At 42.1% G+C, this 21657-nt stretch overlaps 1 protein-coding gene across 5 annotated transcripts in view; it reads left to right on the top strand.

Moving 5' to 3' along the window:
* The first annotated feature begins 4981 nt into the window (after positions 1–4981).
* Positions 4982–21657, top strand: part of MDGA2 (MAM domain containing glycosylphosphatidylinositol anchor 2) — an 820633-nt gene continuing 803957 nt past the window's right edge. For 4 of the 5 annotated variants that reach the window (XR_014015308.1, XM_081227679.1, XM_081227680.1 and 1 more), the window contains exon 1: positions 4982–6497. Coding sequence is in view for 4 of the 5 variants with exons in the window: in XM_081227679.1 (XP_081083805.1) it covers positions 6218–6497 (280 nt within the window). In the remaining variant the exon portion in view is untranslated. The remainder of the gene's footprint in view (positions 6498–21657) is intronic. The other variant, XM_081227678.1, reaches the window with a different exon arrangement.

The raw sequence follows: 21657 nt of genomic DNA, 5'->3' as shown, positions 1-21657 counted from the left end.
TCTCTGCATTAATATTTAAGCTGTTGAGTTCTCCAAGGATACATCCAGGGATGCAGCAGTTTCAAAAATAATCTTGAAGCAGAACTGTACTCTCAAATTTTCAACTTTTCAGCTATACCTAAGTACTGAAATGCCAAACCGTTACAGATAAACTGTAGAAGGACTTCAGAGATCAGTGTGACTGGACAGAAATGGGACAGATGAACTTTGAATAAAAGCAAGTGAAGTAATGCTTTTAGAGGAAAAACACTTCATCATCCTTATAAAACTAAAGGTTCCAAGCTGTCAGCTAACCACAGATGGAGCTCATTCCAGTTATTAGGTCCATATATTAATGCTCTCCAACAACTAACAAATATTAAGAAAAATATTAACAGTAATAATAACAATGATAACACTGTATTGCTTAAGTCAAGTGCTGAGCTATGTAACGTTCATGTGTTACTTTATAGAAAACCCTTAGTAACCTCTTGATCTTTTCATTTTATGGGATACAGGAAATGTCAAGGTCACAATGACGTCAGAAATTCAAGCTCAAGGCAATCTGATGTTAAAGCTCAGACATTTACCTACCACGTTACACAGCCCTGCACTGAACATCTGCTCTGGAACAAATCAGCATTAGGTTTGTTCCCAAAATAGTATCAGAATTTTAATAATAGTGGAAAGGAGACATGTCAGAATAAGAATAAATCTAGGGCAGGGCTACTAAAATCACCAAGAGGTGATATGAGGGTAGATGAGGGTAGACTTTTAAAAATCATTATGGGTTCAACATACAAACTGTATAGAAAACGTGAATGGTTCACAAAATCCCAGAAGTCTGGAACTAGAAACTAGCATGTCTGTCTTGAAAGGAGGGCCTATGAGAGGGAATGCTCTTTACCAAATGAGTAAAAACTCTCAGAAATTTGCTATTTTTAGCTGATGATAGAGTATCAAGAATATCAAGGCCCTTGGCTCATATTTTCTGCCTCTACTTTCCTCTCTTTGTCAGATACTCTTCATTGGCAGCCACAATATATCTGAGACCTTAGCCCCATCATCTGGTAACAAATTACCTTGGCATTCTCTCAAAGCAGTGTCCATATATTCAGCCTCTCCTGGACACCTCCTTTTTTATTTGGACCCTGTATTTGCTACTTCCAGGGATTATTCTTTGGGTACTTTGTTGCTTCCTCAAGCTATACATCTCTCCTTCACTTCTCTCAGTCCTTACAAAGGGGATTTGATGTGCTTCCTTATTTCTAATATTAGCAGTTACCATTCTCATTGTCCTTTTTGTTCTCACCAAAGCCCTGTCAAGGGACAACACAGTTTCCCAAAATGAAATCCCTGTCTCATATTTAACACCAGCATCTGGGTTCTGCTTCTTATAAACAATTGCTCCCACCCTACCTCCTGGAAATTACCAGCACCTGGAACCTCCAATGCTATGCTCTGTGTCTCTGATAGGAAATCATATCTGTCATCTGAAACAGCCAACTCTATGTGATGCTGCTTAGACTTCCAAGCTTGCATGCTGGAAGCTATTACTAAGTAGGAGGAAATAAAAGCAGGTGAACAGGCATTTGGTTAGAGAAAATTTACCAGGATAGAAGATTCTGTGCCCTACAGAAGTGGTTCCAATTTAGGTTAGTCAAACTTTATTGTGATCTAGGTTAGCTTTAAAGAGATCTGGTCAGAGGTTGAGGGGGTGATGGTTCATGGTCTCAGGTACATGTCTGGGCCATAGAACAATGAGCTTGCCTTAACTGATTTTGAAATATCAGAAGTATATTTAGTCTCAAGATTAAAGGAGTAGGCCAGGGATACAGACCTGTAGCCAACTGCGGTATGATTCAGGGTGGGTTATATTCCTAGTAAGCTGTGATATGAGCCAGGAACCTGTGACCATGAAGAACAGAGCAAGCACAAGGAAGTATGGAACAACAGGTCAGGGTGCACAATTCCCCAGAAATTACTATAAACCACTGATGATTTTTACATTCTTGTTTGGTTGTATAAACTAGAAAGGGAAGAGTATGTATTTAAAGGGCCATAAGGGAGTAGCCATAGTAAATAGTATAGAAGACCTGGTATTTGCTTTGGGGGAGGAGGCTAGCTCTAAAAGAAAGGATGCATTTGCCACTGATAGTCTGATTTTGCCTACTCAGCTGTATCTCCAGAGTTACTAGATTTTCTCACTTCTGTCCCACTACCTTGGGTGGATTTTGTGCCAAGCTGTGACTCTCTCCATTACATTGCCTCTCTCATGCTACCTAGGTTGGAACATCCTGCTTATACTGCAGGACAGAGATAGAAATTTAAAATGAAACTACAATCAATAAAACTCTAAGGGATTATTAAGGTAATTAAGGCTGTCAGAGGAGAGCCCCTCAATTTTCCTGGCCTTGTCATCACAAATGGTAAAGTGTCCATTGATGCTTCTGTTGGCGACAGAGTAGTACTCTTGAGCAGGCCCTGGCAGTAATGCAGTGGAGGATTCCTTTGAGTTCTGTACAATTTCCATATTCACTATGCAAAATCCAAGAAGCTGGCAATCCTTAAAGTTACTTACCCTTCCCCCATAGGAGAGTGCACTAATTGGGCCACACAGATTATCCTGGTCCTGATTTCATTGCAGCCTTTGGACCTGCCTTCTGGAGCATCTCCCCCTCTCTCTGATAAACCACCTCCCTGCCTGTCCTTAAGACTCAGCTCAGGCTCACCACCTGGAGGCCTTCAATAGTTAGTGCTAAGGTGTGGCTGGATACATCATGCCTATTTGGTCAGGGCAGCCTAAAAAATGTTGAATTTTAATAAAACAAACAAACAAAACAAAAAACCTTGGTAGATTGAATTGGCCAATTGTTTGTAGAAGTAATCTATCATTTTCATTGGAAGGAAAAAACATATGAGATCCAGTGCAATTTTTATTCTTACTGTCATATAACCTAATTAATGGTTCCATGTAAAATCTGCCACCATGGGACTTTCCTTATATAGCACTTATAGTGTCAATAGAAGTAGTGGTGCGTGTGTTGACCAATACACCCTGTCCACTAGATTGTGTCTTTCTTAAAGGAAGGGATTCTGTCCTGTATATCTTTGAATGTTCAATATCCAGGGCAAGACCTGGCCCAGAGTAGATATACCTGGTGGTTTCCTCAACTGAAGTAAATTGTAAAATGACTGGGTTCTCTAAGTTCTCTACAAGCTCCAAATATTTTATTCAGGAATGCTGAGGGCTCTGTGGGTGTTTGGTCCTTACCTAGGCAGAGGTGTGCATTACATGGAAAAGAAAGGCCCTGAGTTCCTGAAGCTTAAGTCCTAATGTGGCAGGTTAAGCACAGTAATCCCTCTTAGAGATACCGACTTAGTCTGAGTTACTTTGTTAAAGTGATACACTGACTTTTTAGGATAATAAAATATTTCAGTGTAGAGTCCTGAAATCACTCAAAGAGCCTATGTTTCCATAAATAAAAGTCAAAAAAAGGATAGTACAAATATACAGGTGAAGTACTATCTCAGAACATGAGTGGCCAAAATCTGGAAGTGCCTCATGGACAAGACACATTCTGAGCTGCCATCTGAGAGAGGAGTTGCACTTTACTGCTCCTTGAAGCTGCTCTGCTGCTGTATGCAGGAATTATCTACTTTTAAAAGACTAATTTCCTAAAACATAAGACAATTCCCCTCACAGCTGACCAGTGAGTGAACTTCACTCATTCTCCTTCAGAAATGCCACACATTGAGTTTTGCTTCTACAGTGATACTTAATTCCATCTACTATGTGAAAGTGGCATTTCATAAAGTGGTCCTCAACGCTGAGGCATCCTTTGGGCCCTTCTCAACATTGGTCCTCTTACCTTGTAAACCCAGAGCGTAAGCAGTAGATCACACCCTGTAAAAATAATATGCATAATTCACTTAAGTGAGGAAAAGGACCTTGGTGGAAACAATGGGGACTATTCATTTCCTAGTGCTCGGAGGTAACACCACCCCCTCCTGCCCCTCCTAGCCTTAGCAGAGGGAAAGGGACCTTCAGTGTGTTATACCAGTCTATTATGGGAGCAGATAAATGAATACTATGCTCCAGATTTTCCATAGCAATTACTTTTTTTAACACATGTATAAATGCACGTTTTTAGCTATTTTAATCACTTCCCTATCCATATGTTGTTTGAAGAGTGAAGAACATATTCGACAAAGTGGATTGCACGCAGGAAGCACTAATTTTTGTGGCTACAGAGACAAATCAGAGACCACTACTTATATTACCAGTTTTCCCCTATAAATCTTCGGTGGACTATTTCTACACTAGTTCCAATGTAAATTATAGATGCTTTGCATTTTCTAATCCTTTTGTAACTATGAATTTCTTAAGCTCCTCGAGAGCCTCTGTCACAAAAGAGAAAAGATTTTCAAAGCGGTTAACTTTAGTAGGAGACATTGCATATTAAGTATACTAAGCTCTGAACTCTTAGTGTTTTCCCCCTAGAACCTTCACTGCTGTGATGACCATATTTCCATTTAAAAGGACAGAAATGGGGAAGAAACAATGCTGTTTCCAAGTGCTGTGGCCGGTTCTGCCCTCTAGTCAAGCGGAACGGATCCTGGGAGACCCTGGGCGGCGGGAAGGGGATGGTGTGTCTTGTAATTACCCGGGGTCTAAGGTGGTAGCTGGCCCTTCCGCGTGCAAACGCCAACAGCGGCATCGGAAACGATAACCGGTGTCCGAGGACGCGCAGCTCCGGGAGGTTGGGGGGACGGGGGGCTCGCGGGGAAGGCTGAAGGCTGGAGGCCGGATGCCGTCGGCCTCGCGGAGCCTCTCTGCACTGTCCATACTGATGAGTGCCACGGCTGACACAGGAAGGCAGAGTGAGGAGGAGGCGCGGAGGCAGGCGACTGAGCCGCGCACCCGGCTTTGACGTCGCCCGGCTGCGGCTAGAAGCTCGCGCTCTCAGCACGTAGCGCACAACGTGACCACACACAGCCTTCCTCTCCGGCAGCCCGGCAGCTCGGCAGCCACGCAGCCCCACTCTCGGCTTCGCCCTCCTCCTCCTTTCCGCCTCCGCGGCGCGCACCCCCGCGCTCACCCAGGGATTCCGGCCGGCGTCTAGCCCTCGGCGCTTCGCCGCCCGGCCCGTGCACCTCCGCCACAGCTGGGGCCCGAACGGCGGCCACGCAGCCGGTGTCCTTCTCAAGCGGCCGCTCCCGCGTTCATCTCCGGATGCCAGCACTACGTTAGCCCAGGCGGGGAACCCCTTCTGCGGCGCCCTCCTCTAAACTCCCGCCTGTCCCGGCAGCCCCCACCCCTCCACCTGGCGGGGGCAGCGCGGAAGCGAAGAGGACGCGCGCGGTGCCGGTGGGCACGCGTAGACGTGTGTGCGATCCGCTCTCTGCTTGGCATTCTCCGTCTCTTGCAAGTGACGGTGCCTGGACTCTGCTTTCGGCTCCCGGAATTGTTGCGGCCGGCCTGAGCCCCTTCTTCGCTGGCGTGGCGCTAAAGGCTATTTTGGAGAACGGTGGAGGTGGCCGCGGCGGCGGCGGCGGCGGCGGCTGAGGCTGGTGCCCGAGAAAGCTCCAGACTCACACTCTGCGCCCTGTCGGTCCCTCTCCTCCTTCTTCCCCCTCCTCCCTTCCCTTCCTCCCCACCCCCGTCCCCCTAGCCCCACTCCTCCTCTTCCTCCTCCTCCTCTTCCTCCTCTCCCCGCTCGGCAATGCGAGCCTGTATCGTGTAACAGGATTGGCGTTGCAATGGCAACTGATGGAATGGGGGAAGGCAAGACAGCAGGGCTGGGGGCTCCGGACTGCGGGCGGGCGGGCCGCTGCCGCCGCTTGACGCTCCTCCGAGGACCTTCGCGAGTTACTTTGTAAAGGCGAACCCAAGCGAGGAAGCCCCTGCTCGGTGCCCCGAGTCAGAGGCCACTTCCTGCTCCCTGGCTGCCCGCGTCAGGCTCGCACCGCTCGGCACACCCGGCCCCTCGCCAGCACCCGCCGCCGGCCCAGCGCGCCGCCGCCGCCGCCTCAGCCGCTTTGGAGACTCCAGCCCGCTTCCCTGAAGAACACTTCGCCTCCCGGCTCCGCTTCCCATCACGCCCCCTGCTCCTCCCCGGCGTCTGCGATTTTCCCAGGCGCCCAGTGTGAGTGAGGCGTGCGTGTGAGTCTGTGTCAGGGTATTGTGTTGTGTGAGTGTGTGAGTGTGAGTGTGTGTGTGTGTGTGTGTGTGTGCATGAGTGTGGAGTGTGCCGGGCTCCTGCGCTCCGCTCACGGCCGCCGCCGGGAAAAGACGGACGGACTGCGCTTCCTTCTTCCGCGAGCGGTTCCCGGGCACCTCGGCTCGGCTGGGGAGCGAGCGGAGCGCGCCGGGCTGGCCGCCGGCCTCCAGAAGGTCCCGCTGCGTCCCCCCTGGGCTGGATATGTTCATGTTCACGTGAAGATGGATTTAGTGTACGGTCTCGTGTGGCTGCTGACAGTCGTCCTGGAGGGGATCTCTGGCCAAGGAGTGTACGGTGAGTGGAATCGCGACGCTATGGTGACCTTGCGATTCTTAGGGAAGATAGGCTGGTGAGCGAAAATGCACGACTCGCGCCGTTCCGGGGCCCCTCCCGGCGTGGCTTTTGATTTCCACTTCATCACGTTATTGGGAGCGATAAGGAGGCGGCGAGCGCGCTGCGAATTGGGCTGCGAGCCGCGCTCCCAGCGCCTGGGCTCGGGCTCGGAGTTGGGTCGAACCGGCAGCCCAGCACTCATGCGAATAAGTGGCTTTGCACTTGATTTATCCCCTCTGGGGACCCGAGCTCTAGCAGTCTTTGATTTAATAATGATTTGGCTCCTTGCATGCCTTGGTGTCGGTGCCGCGGTTTCCTCCCAAGGGAAGCTTCGAATGTGACCCCAGCGAGCTCCCCATTCCTCTCCGCCCCGTCTCTCAGCCTTCTCTTTTCCTTTTTTTTTGGGGGGGGGCGTGGGGAGAGTTGAATGCCTACTTGACTTGATTTTCCGGCTCAGGAAGTGGGTTGACAGTCGAGTTGCGTTCTTCACCAGCCGTTGCCATGAGCACTGACTTGGGGAGGGGAAAATAGCAGGCAAGATTCTCGGTGCCAGACACAATTAAGGGACATGTTTATGTGAATGGATGAGCAAATGTATGAATGAACGGACGGCCAAGTCTGCGCTTCTCGGCTCCGGGGCAGGACACTAGCTCACTGCAACAGGAACATAATCTCAGTTCTCCGGAAAACGCAGGGCTGGGAGGGTTAGGACGGAGAGAAGGGTGAACGTGTTAATTCGGATGTTTTTAAGTCCTCAAGAGCCAATCCAGGTTCCTTCGCCCGTCAGCAGTTGGCACCCTTGGTTTTCGGGACTGAAAGATACACACACACTCGCGCGCGCGCGCGCACACACACACACACACCCTCTGGCTCAAATGTGAGTCTTCTCCTGGGATAAGCAGGCGGTGCTACAAAGGAAAAATAACTTTTGTGTTCTCGAGGTATGGTGGGAAGGTTAGGAGAACAGCTCTTGAGGGGACAGCAGGCCAAGACTCACCCACAGCTCCCAGGCTAGGGCCGACATCTAGAGAAACTGTGCTGGAAATTTGGCAGCCCGCCTTTGGTCTCCCTCGGGGTTGGGACCCCAGCGCTGCAGTGCTAGGCACCGGCTGCCCCGGGCAAAGGGCATGAGTGTTCGTGGAAGTGCAGACCCTAGAAGTGACTTGGGAGTGGGCGCGGATGCAAGGGGACCTTGAGTCCTCAAACTCTCTGGGAACGTGGAGGGCGCAGTGGGCATGTGTTTGGGAACCGAGGCGGGAGGTCCGCCTTTACTCTCTCCGCGGTGTCTTGTCCAGGGCTGAGCGGTGCTGGGGGGTGGTGGAGAGAGGGTCAGGAGCGGCGAGCACTGGGCTCTGCTTCGCCTCATCGGCCACTCCCCTTGCCTGTCTTCCTACTTCCCTCCTTGGCTCTGGCCAAGAGATCTTCACTTTCTCCCACCTCTAAGCATCTTAATTTTCCCTCTCTCCTCACTCCCTCTTTCCCAAATGAAAGAGAGCTTTCTTGGTGGTGGTGGTGGTGCTGGTACCGCTGCTGCTGGTGTGTGTAGGAGAGATGCTGAGGTCTTGAACCTCTTGGCTTAAACCGCTTGGCTGATGGCAGGAGGTGAGGCCTTGAGCAGAGCAGGAATTCATTTAGTGCTCTTTTGACTTCTGCTGGACTCTGGTGTCCCGCAGCTGAGAGTGGCTGGGATTCTAGGGATGGAGGAATGCTGCAGATAAGATGGAACCTTCTCGGCGAGCTGTTCCCTAGTGTGAGTCTGAACTCTGCTTGTCCAAGTGTTTATTTCTCTCCCATTGGTTCAGATTAGCTCAAATAAAAAGAGTTCTTGTTTTGTTTTTTAAGTGTGTGTGTGTGTGTGTGTGTGTGTGTGTAGGAGATAATGAGAAGTGAGAAAAATTGGGGTGGGAGGTAGGGGATGTTCTGGAACTGTCTGAATTAAAAAGGGTTCCATTTTTCTTTCACTGTTTGTCATTCAGATTGTTTGTCCTGGCAAGTCTTGTGCTGGGCGGTGGGAAAGTGTAAGATTTAGGAGTGGAGAAAAGTAGAGAACAATTGCATCAAAACAGTCCTGGGCCATGCTGCTTAACAATAAGGGGGGAGGCATTTCTGCTACTGAGCTGATGTTGTAAAGGTGGTGGTCTTTTTTTTTTTTCTTTTATTATTGATGTGGTTATTAGTCACTTAGCTAGGAGTAGAATTGGCTTTGTTTGAAAATTAGTCAGCATCTCTAGTCGTTATAAATGTCATAGCTATCAGGTGGGTGAAAAAATATATTTATATATTACTTTTTAAATATGTCTTACAAATCACAGAAGTTAGATTCTCAAAGTGGGAATCTGTAACCTTCAGTATCAGCATCACCTGGGAACTTGTTAGAAATGCAAATTCTCTGACCCTTCCCAGGATTTCTAAATCAGAAATTCAGAGTGTGGGATCAACATTCTGTGTTTTTCACCTCAGGTGATGATTAGGATGCATGCTAAAGTCTGAGAACCACTGATAAAACTTCACATTTCATTGCTTTGACTTTGTAAACCGTGACCTTTCTTAACCTGAAGTAGTTTTATTTTTGTTGTGTGTGTGGAAGCATTTATGGGGAAGAGAAGATTTTATTTTTATTTAGGTATAAAATATTGATTAACTGTAAGAAGGATGTAGACATAAGAGTTAGTGTAAGATTATAAAGTGTGTCTTGAACATTGTACATGAGGAGTCTGGAAAATGATTAATTAAAAAAAAGCAGTGCAATTATAAACAGAGACTTCAAAGACCTAGGTAGGAACTTTGCTAGCATAAGTCTGTATCCCTGTCACCCTTTATTTGCCTTTGTTTGCCAGATGTAAAACCATTCGTGCTACACACAAAGTATTATTTCTTAATATTGTTTTCTAGTAGCTAAGTTCAAGAGAAAATAACATTATTTTATCGGTAATTCAGGCAAAATCACTTCACTGTAGCCTAAAACTAATTACGTGATTTAGAAATATATCATTGGAACCTTTCTTCCTTGAAATAGCTAGTCAGCCCTTCATTCTTCTACTGCTAGCCTGGAAAATTCTGAGCATGAAATTCAGAAGTTTTTAAGTAATTGAGACTATTTGTTTTAATATACAGATTATATTGTCTTGAGTTACTGTAGTCTTCTTCCTATTGTGTTTGATCAGCTTGGTACCGTGTGTACTACTTAAGTATAAAAGTTTCTGCTATAGACCTAGGCACTTACTGTCATTTATCTGGGAATACTGCTTAGCAGACTTACTGCACAGTAGCTGAGATTTGTGTATATGTGGCATTTGGGTATGGGAGATTATCTTTTGATTTATATCTGCCTGTCTACCCTCCACCAATGATTCTGATGTCATTAAAAAACACTTTTTAAAAATGGCATTTTTCCCTGTAGATATCTATATTTGTGTAGCTTTTATTTTTTAATTTTTTTTAATAAATTTTTTTTTGGCCATGCCATGAGGCTTGTGAGATCTTAGTTCCCCAACGAGGGATTGAACCCGGGGCCATGGCAGTGAAAGCGTGGAGTCCTAACCACTGGACCACCAGGGAATTCCCTGTGTAGTTTTTAAAATCAGTTTTCTTAAGTTTTTATATTCTCTCTTCTTGAATTTAAAAAAAAATTTGGTATTCAAGCTTTTTCCTCAAAATAATCTTGGAAGTTTAAAGTTTTATTTTAATTTTCTTTTTCCTATATTAAACGTCACTGAAAACCAAAAAGTCATTAAAGAACAGTGAACTGGTATCCATTTTTGGCATTGTTAATTTTGTTGCACTAAACCCATTGCGTTACGTTTAGGATAACTGATTAAACATAGCATCAAGGGTCACAGTGTAAACCCCACCTAGGTGTATATGACTGCAATACTTAGAGCTGAGTGATCCAAATTACTTTCCTAGTTTTGAAAGTTTTCTTTGTAAGTTATTCTGTGGATGTTTAACTGTGTTTTTTAGAGAAACTGTTGATAATTACATAATTTTGAGAATCATATCTCCTGTAAACTTCACAGTTGTCTTGCTTAAAAAAGAAAAAACTGCTCCCTTGACACACACTGTATTTTTACTTCTGACCTATTATAGGTCAGGAGTAAGGAGGCTAATAAAAGATTATAACTGCTAATAAAAGATTATAACTGCATTAGCACGGGACAAATCCCCACTGCAATTGAAAAACAAAAGTCTATGTCTAAATAGTTTTTAATGGGAGCCAAATCTACCAATGACTTGGTAGATTTGGTCCTAAAATAATTAATGTACTGCCCATAAATAGCTTGCAGGATGTGCTAGAAGCAATAAGTAGAATAAGTTTATCAACACATGTGTATGACAAATTAGCAAGCTATATTCTCTCAATTCAAGTAATATCAATTAGTCTCATAAATTTTAAGAATGACACCCCAGGCAGTAGATGGCAGAAAAGACTTGGTGGAATTGAGAACCAGGGGATAAGGTAGACAGGAAGGATCTGGAAGATCTTTCAGACTGTCAGTGGGTTGAATCTAAATGTACAGATTGACCCAAAGGGATAAGAGTGCCCTGGGAGGTCAGTTGACCATTACATCCAGTCCCAGGATGTTTCCATCCTCACAGCAAAATTATCCCAAGGTGCATTGAATTGTGATTTTTGTCCTGTTTGAGTTTGGAGAAACCCTGTGATCAGATTCTGCTTTTGACTGAACACATATTTAGGGTGTCAGCCTGTGGGAGATGACTTTAATGAGTGTTGCTAAAAAAGGTAAATCTGAAGCTCTGTCATATGCAATTAGCTTTAACCTTCTCTCTTCCCACTCCTCACCCCACTGTCCCTATGTGCACACAAGAACATGTACACACACACGCGCGTACCCTGGATCATCACCACTTTGGTCACCATCACAGGAAAAGTGGGCTGTCCTTTGTATCTTGAGATTATTTTTGTACATTCAAGGTTGTCCTTACTGGTCGTGTTACTGAGAATTTGCATGACAAATGAGCAGATTATTTTATACAGTGTTACTTGCTCATGTCCTGTTTGTCCCTGGGAAGCCCCTAAGTGGGCTCTTAAGTACTTTAGATTGAGCAGGTTGAACATTAAGCCTAAGGAATCATTTTCTAGAGAACAAATCAGTGAGGGTGAATAGATGTCATAAAAGAAATTCAAGGAAAGCATTTTTCATGATCTTCTTTATCTTGGCTTAATTTTATTGTCTCTGACACCAGCTCTTCTTATTGATATGGTAAAATTATTTTAGTTTTTGTTTTGTAAGGCAAACCACCTTAAACCTATTTTGGGAAACAGGTTTTCTGGAAAAAATGTGCTCTGTATTCTTTTAAAGTGTACTGTTTTAATGTGATTAGGGTAGGGCTCATGGGATGCAACTAACAGCATGAGCCTGTGGGTTCAGTTTATGTCTTAACACAGTGTTAGGAACCGTGACCTTGGGTTGCTTTCCACCTACCGAGATAATTCATCACTCATGTTCTCTGGCCTGGTCCTCATGCTTTGGGAAGAGTCTTGGAAGAGTTGGGCTCAAGACTCGAAACCCACAAAGTCAAAGGCAAAGAGTCAGTTATACCCGCCTAGTCCTGGAACTGAGCTCTTGGCAGCTGCAGTGAACTAAAGGAATGTGCTATCAGCTCCCAGTTGAATTGGGGGAAGATCTTACTTTCCCTTTTGGCTATTTTGGAAGGACAAGCAAAGTATTATATTGAATTCATTTCAAGTATGAATAGGGTGAACGTTTTTAGCTTCACTGTAATTGCCATTAACTGAATAGTCCCTCAAAATGAAATTTCACTTCTTTGCTTCAGTGACTGTCAATGTAAAAATATTACTTAGAGCAGAATGAATAAATGATTTCATTTATAGGCCACTGTATCCTATTTTTATTTTCAAATCCAATTAATAAAATTTTGGCCCTGTAGAATCATAAAGTTAGAAGAGACTTTACGATGGCATTAAATCATCTCACTAATTTATGATGCAATGTCTTTATATTATGCTGCTCTGATGGTGGTCCTATCCTATTCGTGAGATTTCTTTCACAACTCTTTTTTCCACAATCCAGACTTATTCACTGGATGGATATTTTTTGTCACCTTGCTAAAATCCCTCATCTCCATTATTGGATCATGCACTTAGTTATTTCCCATTTTATACTAGTACAATTTCATTTTTTTCTTAACTTATATGACCTTGAACTGATCCCAATTAAGCTCTCTTATACTGGTTTCTTACTACTTTTCCAAGATACTAATGCCAAGATACTATTTCCAAGATACTATTTCTGTCTTGTGTTTTAAAACACTTATTTCCTTTCCTGTTGAAGTAATTGATTGAATTCAGTAAGAAAGATGATTTCCATTTCATAATCTAAATCATACTTTCCCCAGGAGTTCACAGTCATAGAAAAGGATTTCAAGTGTTAGGAACATCTTTTTTGGCTATTACACATTTACTATAAATTTACCCATTAAAGACATATTATGGTAGGAGGAAAGGTATTAGAAATTATGATGTAACTTTTCTTTCTGTCTTTTAGTATGCTACCTCTATAACTTTACATAAAAATAGGAGACATCAGTTTCTTGCTATTCCCCGTCAAAACTATACCAAGGACTATTGTGTGGTTGGCAGGTGGGGTCAAATATGTGACATGTTACCATATCCGCAAGCAGCATACTTCTTGTCCTGTTTTGTTGGAATAAGAATGGGAGGGATAAAAATAATGGAGTGATTCTGTAGAAAGGGAAACATATATGTCTGAAAGAGGAAGGGTTGGTTCATAGCTAGACCTCCCACAGTCTTAAAGGACAGCACAAAGGGCAGTGAAATCTCAGTGAGATGAGTAGGAACTCAAATACTGGCCTGAAAGGCCATTCGAAGAATATATCTGTCCTTTAAGTAACAGCAAAACAGCAAACTATTTTTTTTCTGAAGTAAATAGAACTTTGTTCATGTGTGTCAAACAGAGGAAGAAAAAGAAATGTCTGCCATTTGACTGAATGACAACTTCAGGGAGATTTTTCTGTTCTCCTGAAACGGAAAGATAGAAAGATGAGGAATTCTTAAACAGGGCCTATGGTCCCAGTGGACCAGATTATCCTACCTGCCAATTGATTGTACTTAAGGAGAGATAGGCACAGATTAAACATTGGGGCATTCTCTCTGTTATTTCTGAGTGGAGCTATGAATTTGGTCCAGACCTTGCCTTGGGTCCATTTCCTACTGAAGAGGGGGAGGCTCCCATGAGTCTCCTGAGAAGGATATAAAACTCTGAGGAAGATATGCAACTTTCAGAAATTTTCAGTAGGAATTGTACACAGATTCTGGTCAGATTGTGGGTAAGTTCTGGTAACTTCAGTCAACAAATTAAGGTATAACTTCTATGGATTAAACATGTAACTAAGTAGTAAGAGCTGTGAATTCAAAAAGAGTTTACTAGTTAATTAAGAAGATAAAGCCAAATGGAAAAACAAACAAAATAAGACTATGAGAAATATACAAATATTTGTGCAAGACGAGAGAGCATTGATAGCTGCCATGGTTGGAGGAAACTTGAAAAAGCTGGTACGTCATGATTTGAGTCTTGAAAGTAGGTTGATGTAATATAGATAAAGAGGGAGGATAGGCCAGTGCTGAAGCACAGATCCCAGCTGCAGAAATAGTAGGGCAGAAAGGAAAATAACCCTGCAGTACGTGTCTAGTATTAAGCCTAAGCAATTTCTCCAAGTTTGTCCCAACTAGAAAGATGTATCCATCATAAACCTATGGTAACTCCCTCTCCCCCAAAGTCTGTAAATCTGTGAAATAAATCTGACTGTGTGATACTCTGGAGCTTGCTCAGATATTTATGTCTACCAAGTTCCTAGGTTTGTGTGTGTGCAATGTGGAGCCACCTGACCTGCTCATCAGGAGTTAAGACAGTTGTCTCTAAAGTTCCTGTAGGATACTGAGCCCTCCCCAATTCTACGCAAACTTGGGAAGCTTTGAACTTACAGAGCAGCTCCTTTTGGAGTTAAGGTCAAAGACTTTTCAAAGCCTTTTTAAGAGTGCCTGCTACTTAGAAGCAGTGGACTGTGGGTCTAGAATCATGTTGTTCTTTACAAATGTACAGCCACTGAGATGAATGCGTTGCCTTTATGAAAAGAGGTATGTGCTTTCATTATTATTTTTTTTATTCTTGTGCAAGGCAGCATAACGTGGTTGAAAACTGTTGGGGAACTTGGGCTTTCTTCTTGTTCGCCTGCTGCTCTACTCCATGACCAGAAGCAAAAAAAAAAAAAGCTTAAGCTCTTCATCCCTCAGTTTCCACATCTAATCAGCTCTTAGGAAAGTGGGCTGTTATACAGAGAAAATGTAAATAACAGCAAGAATAAAAAAGTCTGGTTGCATTTTTATATCTGGAGTAGAGGGAGACTGCATAGCAAGTGTCCTTTATCTTCTTAAAAAAGGATACTCAGGTGGTCCAACAATTGGACCTCCTAGTAGGAGTGCCATTTGGTTCTCAGAACAGAATAAGGGGCTTGGAAGTAACAGGGAGCAAGTAATTTTTTTCTGGAAAAAATAATTCCCATCTGTCAGTCTATCAGAAAGTAACTCAAGTGTTATATTTTTAAACAGTATATGTAATATTAATATGTGCATGAAAATGCCATTTGATATTGCATCTTGTATGCACATGTGGTTGCTATTGCTCCTCAGGCTAGTCTCCTTCTCTCAATCCATATAACCCTGGAGTTTTTCCTTTTGCTCCTTAATGGTGGGGGTGGGGAGCTGGTATCCCCCCTCATTTAAGAGCTCCAGAGACAATTAGTGTCACCTAAACCTTATGACCATGAGTATATTTATATATGTGTGTGTTCAAATATATGTATAAATCTTGCTTTTTTATCAAGGAGCGAGAATAGTCTCAATGTCCTGCCATTTCGAGACTAATCTAAAAATGATACAAATAGGGATATATTTGTAAGACTACAAGTCATTGATAATTTAAAAATAAAACCAGAGAAAATGAGAATAAATCATTAAGTGGGGCTATCACAAGTTTATTGTGTATTTGGTCCCAAAGTGACCAAAATGACTGTTTCCCACCTAGTCACCTAATTATTAAAAAAAAATCTATAGAATTAACTGAAAAGCCTGGGACCTAATTCACCATTACAATGTAACAGCTACATACATAAGAAAGCATTTTTATGTATAATGGATTTTGATTATCCTTAGTAAACACTTATTTTCAGTTTTTTGAGGGTGAAAGGTAATTCACCTCAATAATACCCATTCATATAACTAACTACATGGAAGAAATTCATTAGGCTAGTTTTCTGAGTGTCAGAATATTAGCTAGTTATTGGTTGGGAATATTGGTCAGGTACTTCTGTAACCAAACCAAAAGGTCATCTTTACTTGAGACTTTAAACAAGCAACAAAATTATCAGTTGAGAATAATTTTCCCCACTACAAGGGATGAACAATATTGGCTTTGCTAAGCATGTCACCTTAAGCATATACACACAGTAGACTCTGTGACATGCACAGATTTAACTGACGTGAAGTTTTTGAGTTGTCAGTCTTATTCTGGTAGTATTTCAGAATTAGTGAAGTTATCAAGAAGTTGTATAGTTATTGTTTTTATCCTGGTTCTGAACTTGTTCTTTCTTTTTCATGGCTTATTCTACACCATTATTGTGATTCTCCCCTCATTCTTTTATTTGCTTACATTTTTCATTTGGTTCATGTTTCACACTGGACTATATTACCTGTACCCTTTCTTTGTACAGAGCTGCTGTATTAATATTAAAGTTTTCAGTCTAAGTTCACAATTAATCAAACTTCAATCTTGGGCTAATTTTGTTCTTACTTTGTCATGTGTAGCTTCATCTAAGTGTAATTGCCTAAGGAGGTGCAGCTCTCTTCCATTCTGACCCTGTAATATTGCTAAGATTGGGGTTTAGAAACTTCCCCCTTTTTACCTAAGACAAGAATAATTCTCAGTGGGCCACAGCCTTTTTACTCAGAGGCTACTTATCCTCTGATGATTTTCTGTATCTCACTAACAAACATTCCTCTAGTTGCAGCAGCTGGGGTTAAAAGTGGCCTTCTTCCTGCTTCCTGTGATTTCATAATTTACCATTGAACTCTATTATCATTATATGATTTTAGTTGATATTTCAAAAAGCATTTAAGTTTTAAATTTTCTGTCATCATTGAAAACCCACTCATTAATGCCTTAATTCGCTAAGCTTACTTATGCAAAGAAATACTTTGAAACCTTTTAAGTTTAATCACCTCTCCAGTTTCAGAGAAAGTGTAAAGAAGATATCTTTCTACACATAAACTACACATATATATTTGTATATATAGTATATATGTATATACTCTAAAATATATATTCATATATATTAACTGTCTATGAGTGTGTGGGTATGTGGGTGTATCTGTGTATTCATGGAGTGGGTCTCATGGCTGAACTTCAGACGAGGAATTGGATGGCTTTCTTGCTTCCCTTGCAAAGCTGACTCTGATTCAGTGTTGACAGCAGGGCATGCAATCTCTCATCTAACATTCATTTTGTTCTTAGATATCTTTTGTGATCATTCATGTTTGTATTGTTCACCAATTTCCAACATTACCTTCAGAAACTCACATTACATTTTTCCTTCTATGTCTTTGCAATTGACAGAAATGTTTCTTAGCTGCATAAGAGCAATACATGTGAAGTTTATTTTACCTGAACTATAGTGATGTATACACTTGAAGCCCAGTGTCACTTGCATACTCAAAAGACCATCCCTCCTGCTCTATTAGCCAGGTCTTTATACTGGTCTTTCCTCTTTTTTAAGTGGGAATTTAAAGCATAAGCCATATCTGTCTTCAAGTATGGATTCTAAAATATATCTGAAAACCAAATTCAATTAACTTGGGTTATCTGCTCTCTTTTTCCATCTGTCATCGAAAAATAAACATAGGATATCGTAGTTTTTTCATAGAATAATTGCCGTTTTTCAAGTGCCTCTCCTATATGTCACACCTTCTACTAGGAGTTTTTTATACATTATGTCATACTCTAATCTTTGAAGTAGATGAGAAATCTGAAACTCATACAGTTTAAATAACTACCATAGAGTTACCGGTGGCTGAATTTGAAATCACATATGAAGTGTATATGAAAATAAGTATTTGTATATATTCTTATATGTATTATTAAATTATATTCATATATGTGTGTTTATACCCACTATGCTGAAGCCATGCAAGTTACCTGGATCATCTTGTGCCACGTATGTGATGTCTCAGTCTATATTTGAAATGCAGATTAGGTGATAAATTCTAGCTTTTTGCCTGAGAAATATAAATAGGTAGCTAATGTCAGCACTTTGTATCATAATTTTCTTACTTGGAAAAAGAAGATATGATTTATAATTTTGGTTGTTTTTTTTTTCTTTTTAGAGGCAAAATGCCCATACTGAGGACTCTCTCTGGTATAATTTATTTTTGGACTAGTAGGATATTTTAAGCATATTCATAATTAGTGACCTGTAAAAATGAAGACATGGCTCTACTAGATATTCTGCAGAAGTAGTTATATTCCTCCATGTAAAATAGGAAGCATGTGCTCATAAAAAAAATAAACTGTCAACTGTACTACTTTATTTTCCCCCAGGCTGATTAACAATCACTGGCCTTGGTAAGATTGATAGTTAAGTGTGATATTTGGCCTGATTTTTGCCTGAGTTCCCTCTGGGTATTGCTTGGGCATTTTTTGCAGAGTTAATTGAGGAGACTATATCAGCGTATCAGCGGGTTTCTATTCTTGAAAATCTTGTTGTGCTCAAGAGGAGAGTTGATTGCAAGCTCTGCCCTTCTCTTAGCTGCCAGGGAGTTCCTCAAACCTCAAAGCTTACAAATTAGTGCAGTTTAGTGATTTGTTTTAGGCTTTTAGCTACAGCATTTGCTGCTCTAAAAGTAATTTTTTCTTATGCTTTTTGAATGTAGTTATTGTGTGATATAGTATAACCCTGTACCATTCTGGCTATTGTGTGATTGATACAGAAACTGCTTCGATAGGAAACCATTTCAAGCGAGAACAGGAAAGGTATTATATTCAGCTGTAATGCCATGCATTTCTAAACAGCTGATGTTTTCTTTAACTGATAACCACCCCCCAAATTTTCAGAGGCAGTTGAGGCTTTAGAACTTTAACTCCTAATTCAGTCTGGCTGCAAGAGCAGTGCCCTGAAATTCACTATACATTCACAATTCACAATGCGGAATTCATTAATTCTTAGTATAACTGGGTGCTGTGAATGTTGTGTTTTAAAGTCAGACATCTTTAAGAATATGGAGAAACATTGATTTTGTGAATTTTTCTCTAAAGAGTGCTTCTTCATATTCAAGCCAGATAGTTGAAACTAGTGGTCTATGACTTTCTGCACACTGAAAATTGTGATAATGTTGTTAAATGGAGTGGGCCATCATGTATTTTGCAATCTAAGAATCTCAAATTAAATTGCAAGCCTTTGTAAAGGAATAGAGTAAGAGATGAGTCAAATCAAAGTTCAAAAGAGTTTAATCATAGATTGTATGTTTTTCCTACCTCACATATTTAATGATATATCTGGGAGTACTTACAAAAAATAGTGCACCCTGTTTTTATATCTTTCTTTACTCCTAATTTTTGTATTTAATGATACCTTGGATGCAATGATCTATTTTGGATGAAGGTGGATAGTGTCTTAATGATTAGGTATAAAATTATATACCTAAGATGCATCTGTATGTTATGGTTTATCATTTAATTGGATATTATAAATATTAACAATTAATATTAATTCAATTAAATGTCTCTAAAAAACTGGAATAGAGATTCTTATGAACTTGAAAATGCTATTTAAATATCTTTAGTTGTGACAAAAGGTAAAGTCTAGATATTTTTAAAGATTATTTTAAAATTGTTCTAAGAATCTTTTCTGATGGCTTAACTATTGACTGCTTCTCACTTATTGTACATAGCTGTCATCCTCCCAACAATCATTATGACATTGCAGAGGTTTTCTCATTATTAATGAAAAACTCAGCATTTCTACAAATGGGAAGTGTTTGATAAAGCAAATCAATGAAAACCAGTAAAGCAAACTCCCGGTATACTACTGTATGCTGATCTGGGGGGATTGGATTTGAAGTTGCATGTGGAGGAACAGGTGAGTTAGTCTGGTCAGGGTATTGGCCCCAAAATAGGCAGAATCAGCTGGAATCAATTTATTGCTATTACAGGAAAATAGTTGGGCCCAGGTCATGGGAATTAGTAGGATGGATCAAGGCAGGATGAGGTGTCTGCTTGTCAGAGATTGAGAGGCAGATTAACGTGCAGGTGGTTTCCGAGGGAGTGCTCTTGGAAGTACCCCCTGGAACAGAGGGAGGGAGCCGGAATTCAGCAGGGGGAGAAGTTGAGCTGCGATTCAGTTACAACAGAGTCCTAAACTGAGCAAATGGGGTACTGTGAAGTTGAGGTAGACCTTCGGAGATGTCCCAGATAGAGAAAAGATCCTTTTCATCCCCTTTTCCACCAATCACTGGGTGTGGGCTGCCCCTGGGGAAGGGGCAACATATCTCAGGCTCCCTTGGGTTGAAGGCAAATCCTGGGAGAAACTCAACCGTGAGCAATCAGAAGGTAACACCCTTGGGCGTTGGGGGAATGAATGCCTTCATGCAGAAGGGGTTCTGGACAGTGCATCACATCTTCTAGACATCACCCCTGTGGTGTTCATATTGGCTTGCTTATGAAAGTTCATCCCTTCTGGGAACTGGTCCTCTGAGAGCAGGCCTCTTGTCTTAGGGATACAAACAAGAAGAAAGTCTGCGGGATAAACTTCAGCCTCTGCTGCTTCTCCTGATCTGATACTCATCATCCCTTTTTAAACCACCTTTTCTAGATCTCCCTTTCCCCCAGCTAGCAACTCTAATGGGCTGGTTGGTGTAAGTGACCCTGAAGGGCTTGGGATCCTGGTCTCTATGTCCTTTTCAGGCTGCTTCCACAGCTGCTGCATTTGTCAGTTTGCTTTCAGAATCAGGAGGGAGCACCAACAGATACTGAAGTGGGTCACCTGGGTGCCTGATGTCTTTTTCCCCTCCTCACATTGAGTTCATAGCAGTCTTGCCTTCTCTTAACAATCAGGGTTAATTATCCCTGCCTGAAAGGTGACTGTTTCTTGCCTGCTTGTCTTTTGCACAAGGAACCCACAGTGGCTAGGTGGCAACTGTCACAGGAGTTTGAGACTCTTGCTCTTTTCCCTGGGGGCTGTGTTACCCCTCTGGAAACCAGGAATCTTAGCCACACAGGGTCTGTAATTATGGGGATTGGAAGCACAGATACCCTCTGTGGGTTACTAGGAGTGGAGGTAAAGGGACTCTTGGACCTGTGTGTTCTACTTGCTAGGGACACAGTTCCACAAAATGATCATTCATTTAGGGTTAAACTACATCCTGGGGGTGGGTACCTGATCCACTCAGGGTATTCTCCCCAAGTTGCTCTCTTAGATGCTCTTTCTTCTATCATTCTATCAGATCAGCAGCTTTTGAGTGGCACATGATGTGATATAACCAGTGGATTGTATGATCACGTAGTCATTGCTGTACTTTCTTTTCTCTTCAGTGAATCCCTGTGTTCAGTGCAGTGTTATGAGGGGTCCTGTTTGGGTGGATTACATATTCTGAAAGCCCTTGGATTGAGGTGCTTGCTGAGGCCTTGTAGGCAGTACATATAAACCCATATCCAGAATATGTGTCAATTCTAGTCAAGATGACTCTCTGCTCCTTCATGACTGAACGGAGTCCAATGTAGTCAATTACCACTGAATAGCTGGCTAGTTTCCTTGAGGAATGGTGTATGTCACGGTCTCTCTTACTGGTAGGTTGGACATTTAGCATCAGCGGTAGTTGATAAGCCTCTATGAATGGGAACCTGTGCTACTCAATATATGCATAGTGTCCATACTTTTCACTGTGGCTGCTTTCTTCTTGCCCCTGTTGAACAACACTGAGGTGACTGATGTCAACTGACGGTCAAGTCTTTATGTCTATTTGGCTGTTTATTGCTTTACTCTAATTACTATTGTTCTGTAAAAAGCTATCCAA

Source organism: Mesoplodon bidens (genome assembly GCF_964165515.1).
Source record: "Mesoplodon bidens genome assembly, chromosome: 3".
In the NCBI taxonomy this organism is placed as follows: domain Eukaryota; kingdom Metazoa; phylum Chordata; class Mammalia; order Artiodactyla; family Ziphiidae; genus Mesoplodon; species Mesoplodon bidens.
This window is presented reverse-complemented; position numbering and strand designations above follow the sequence as displayed.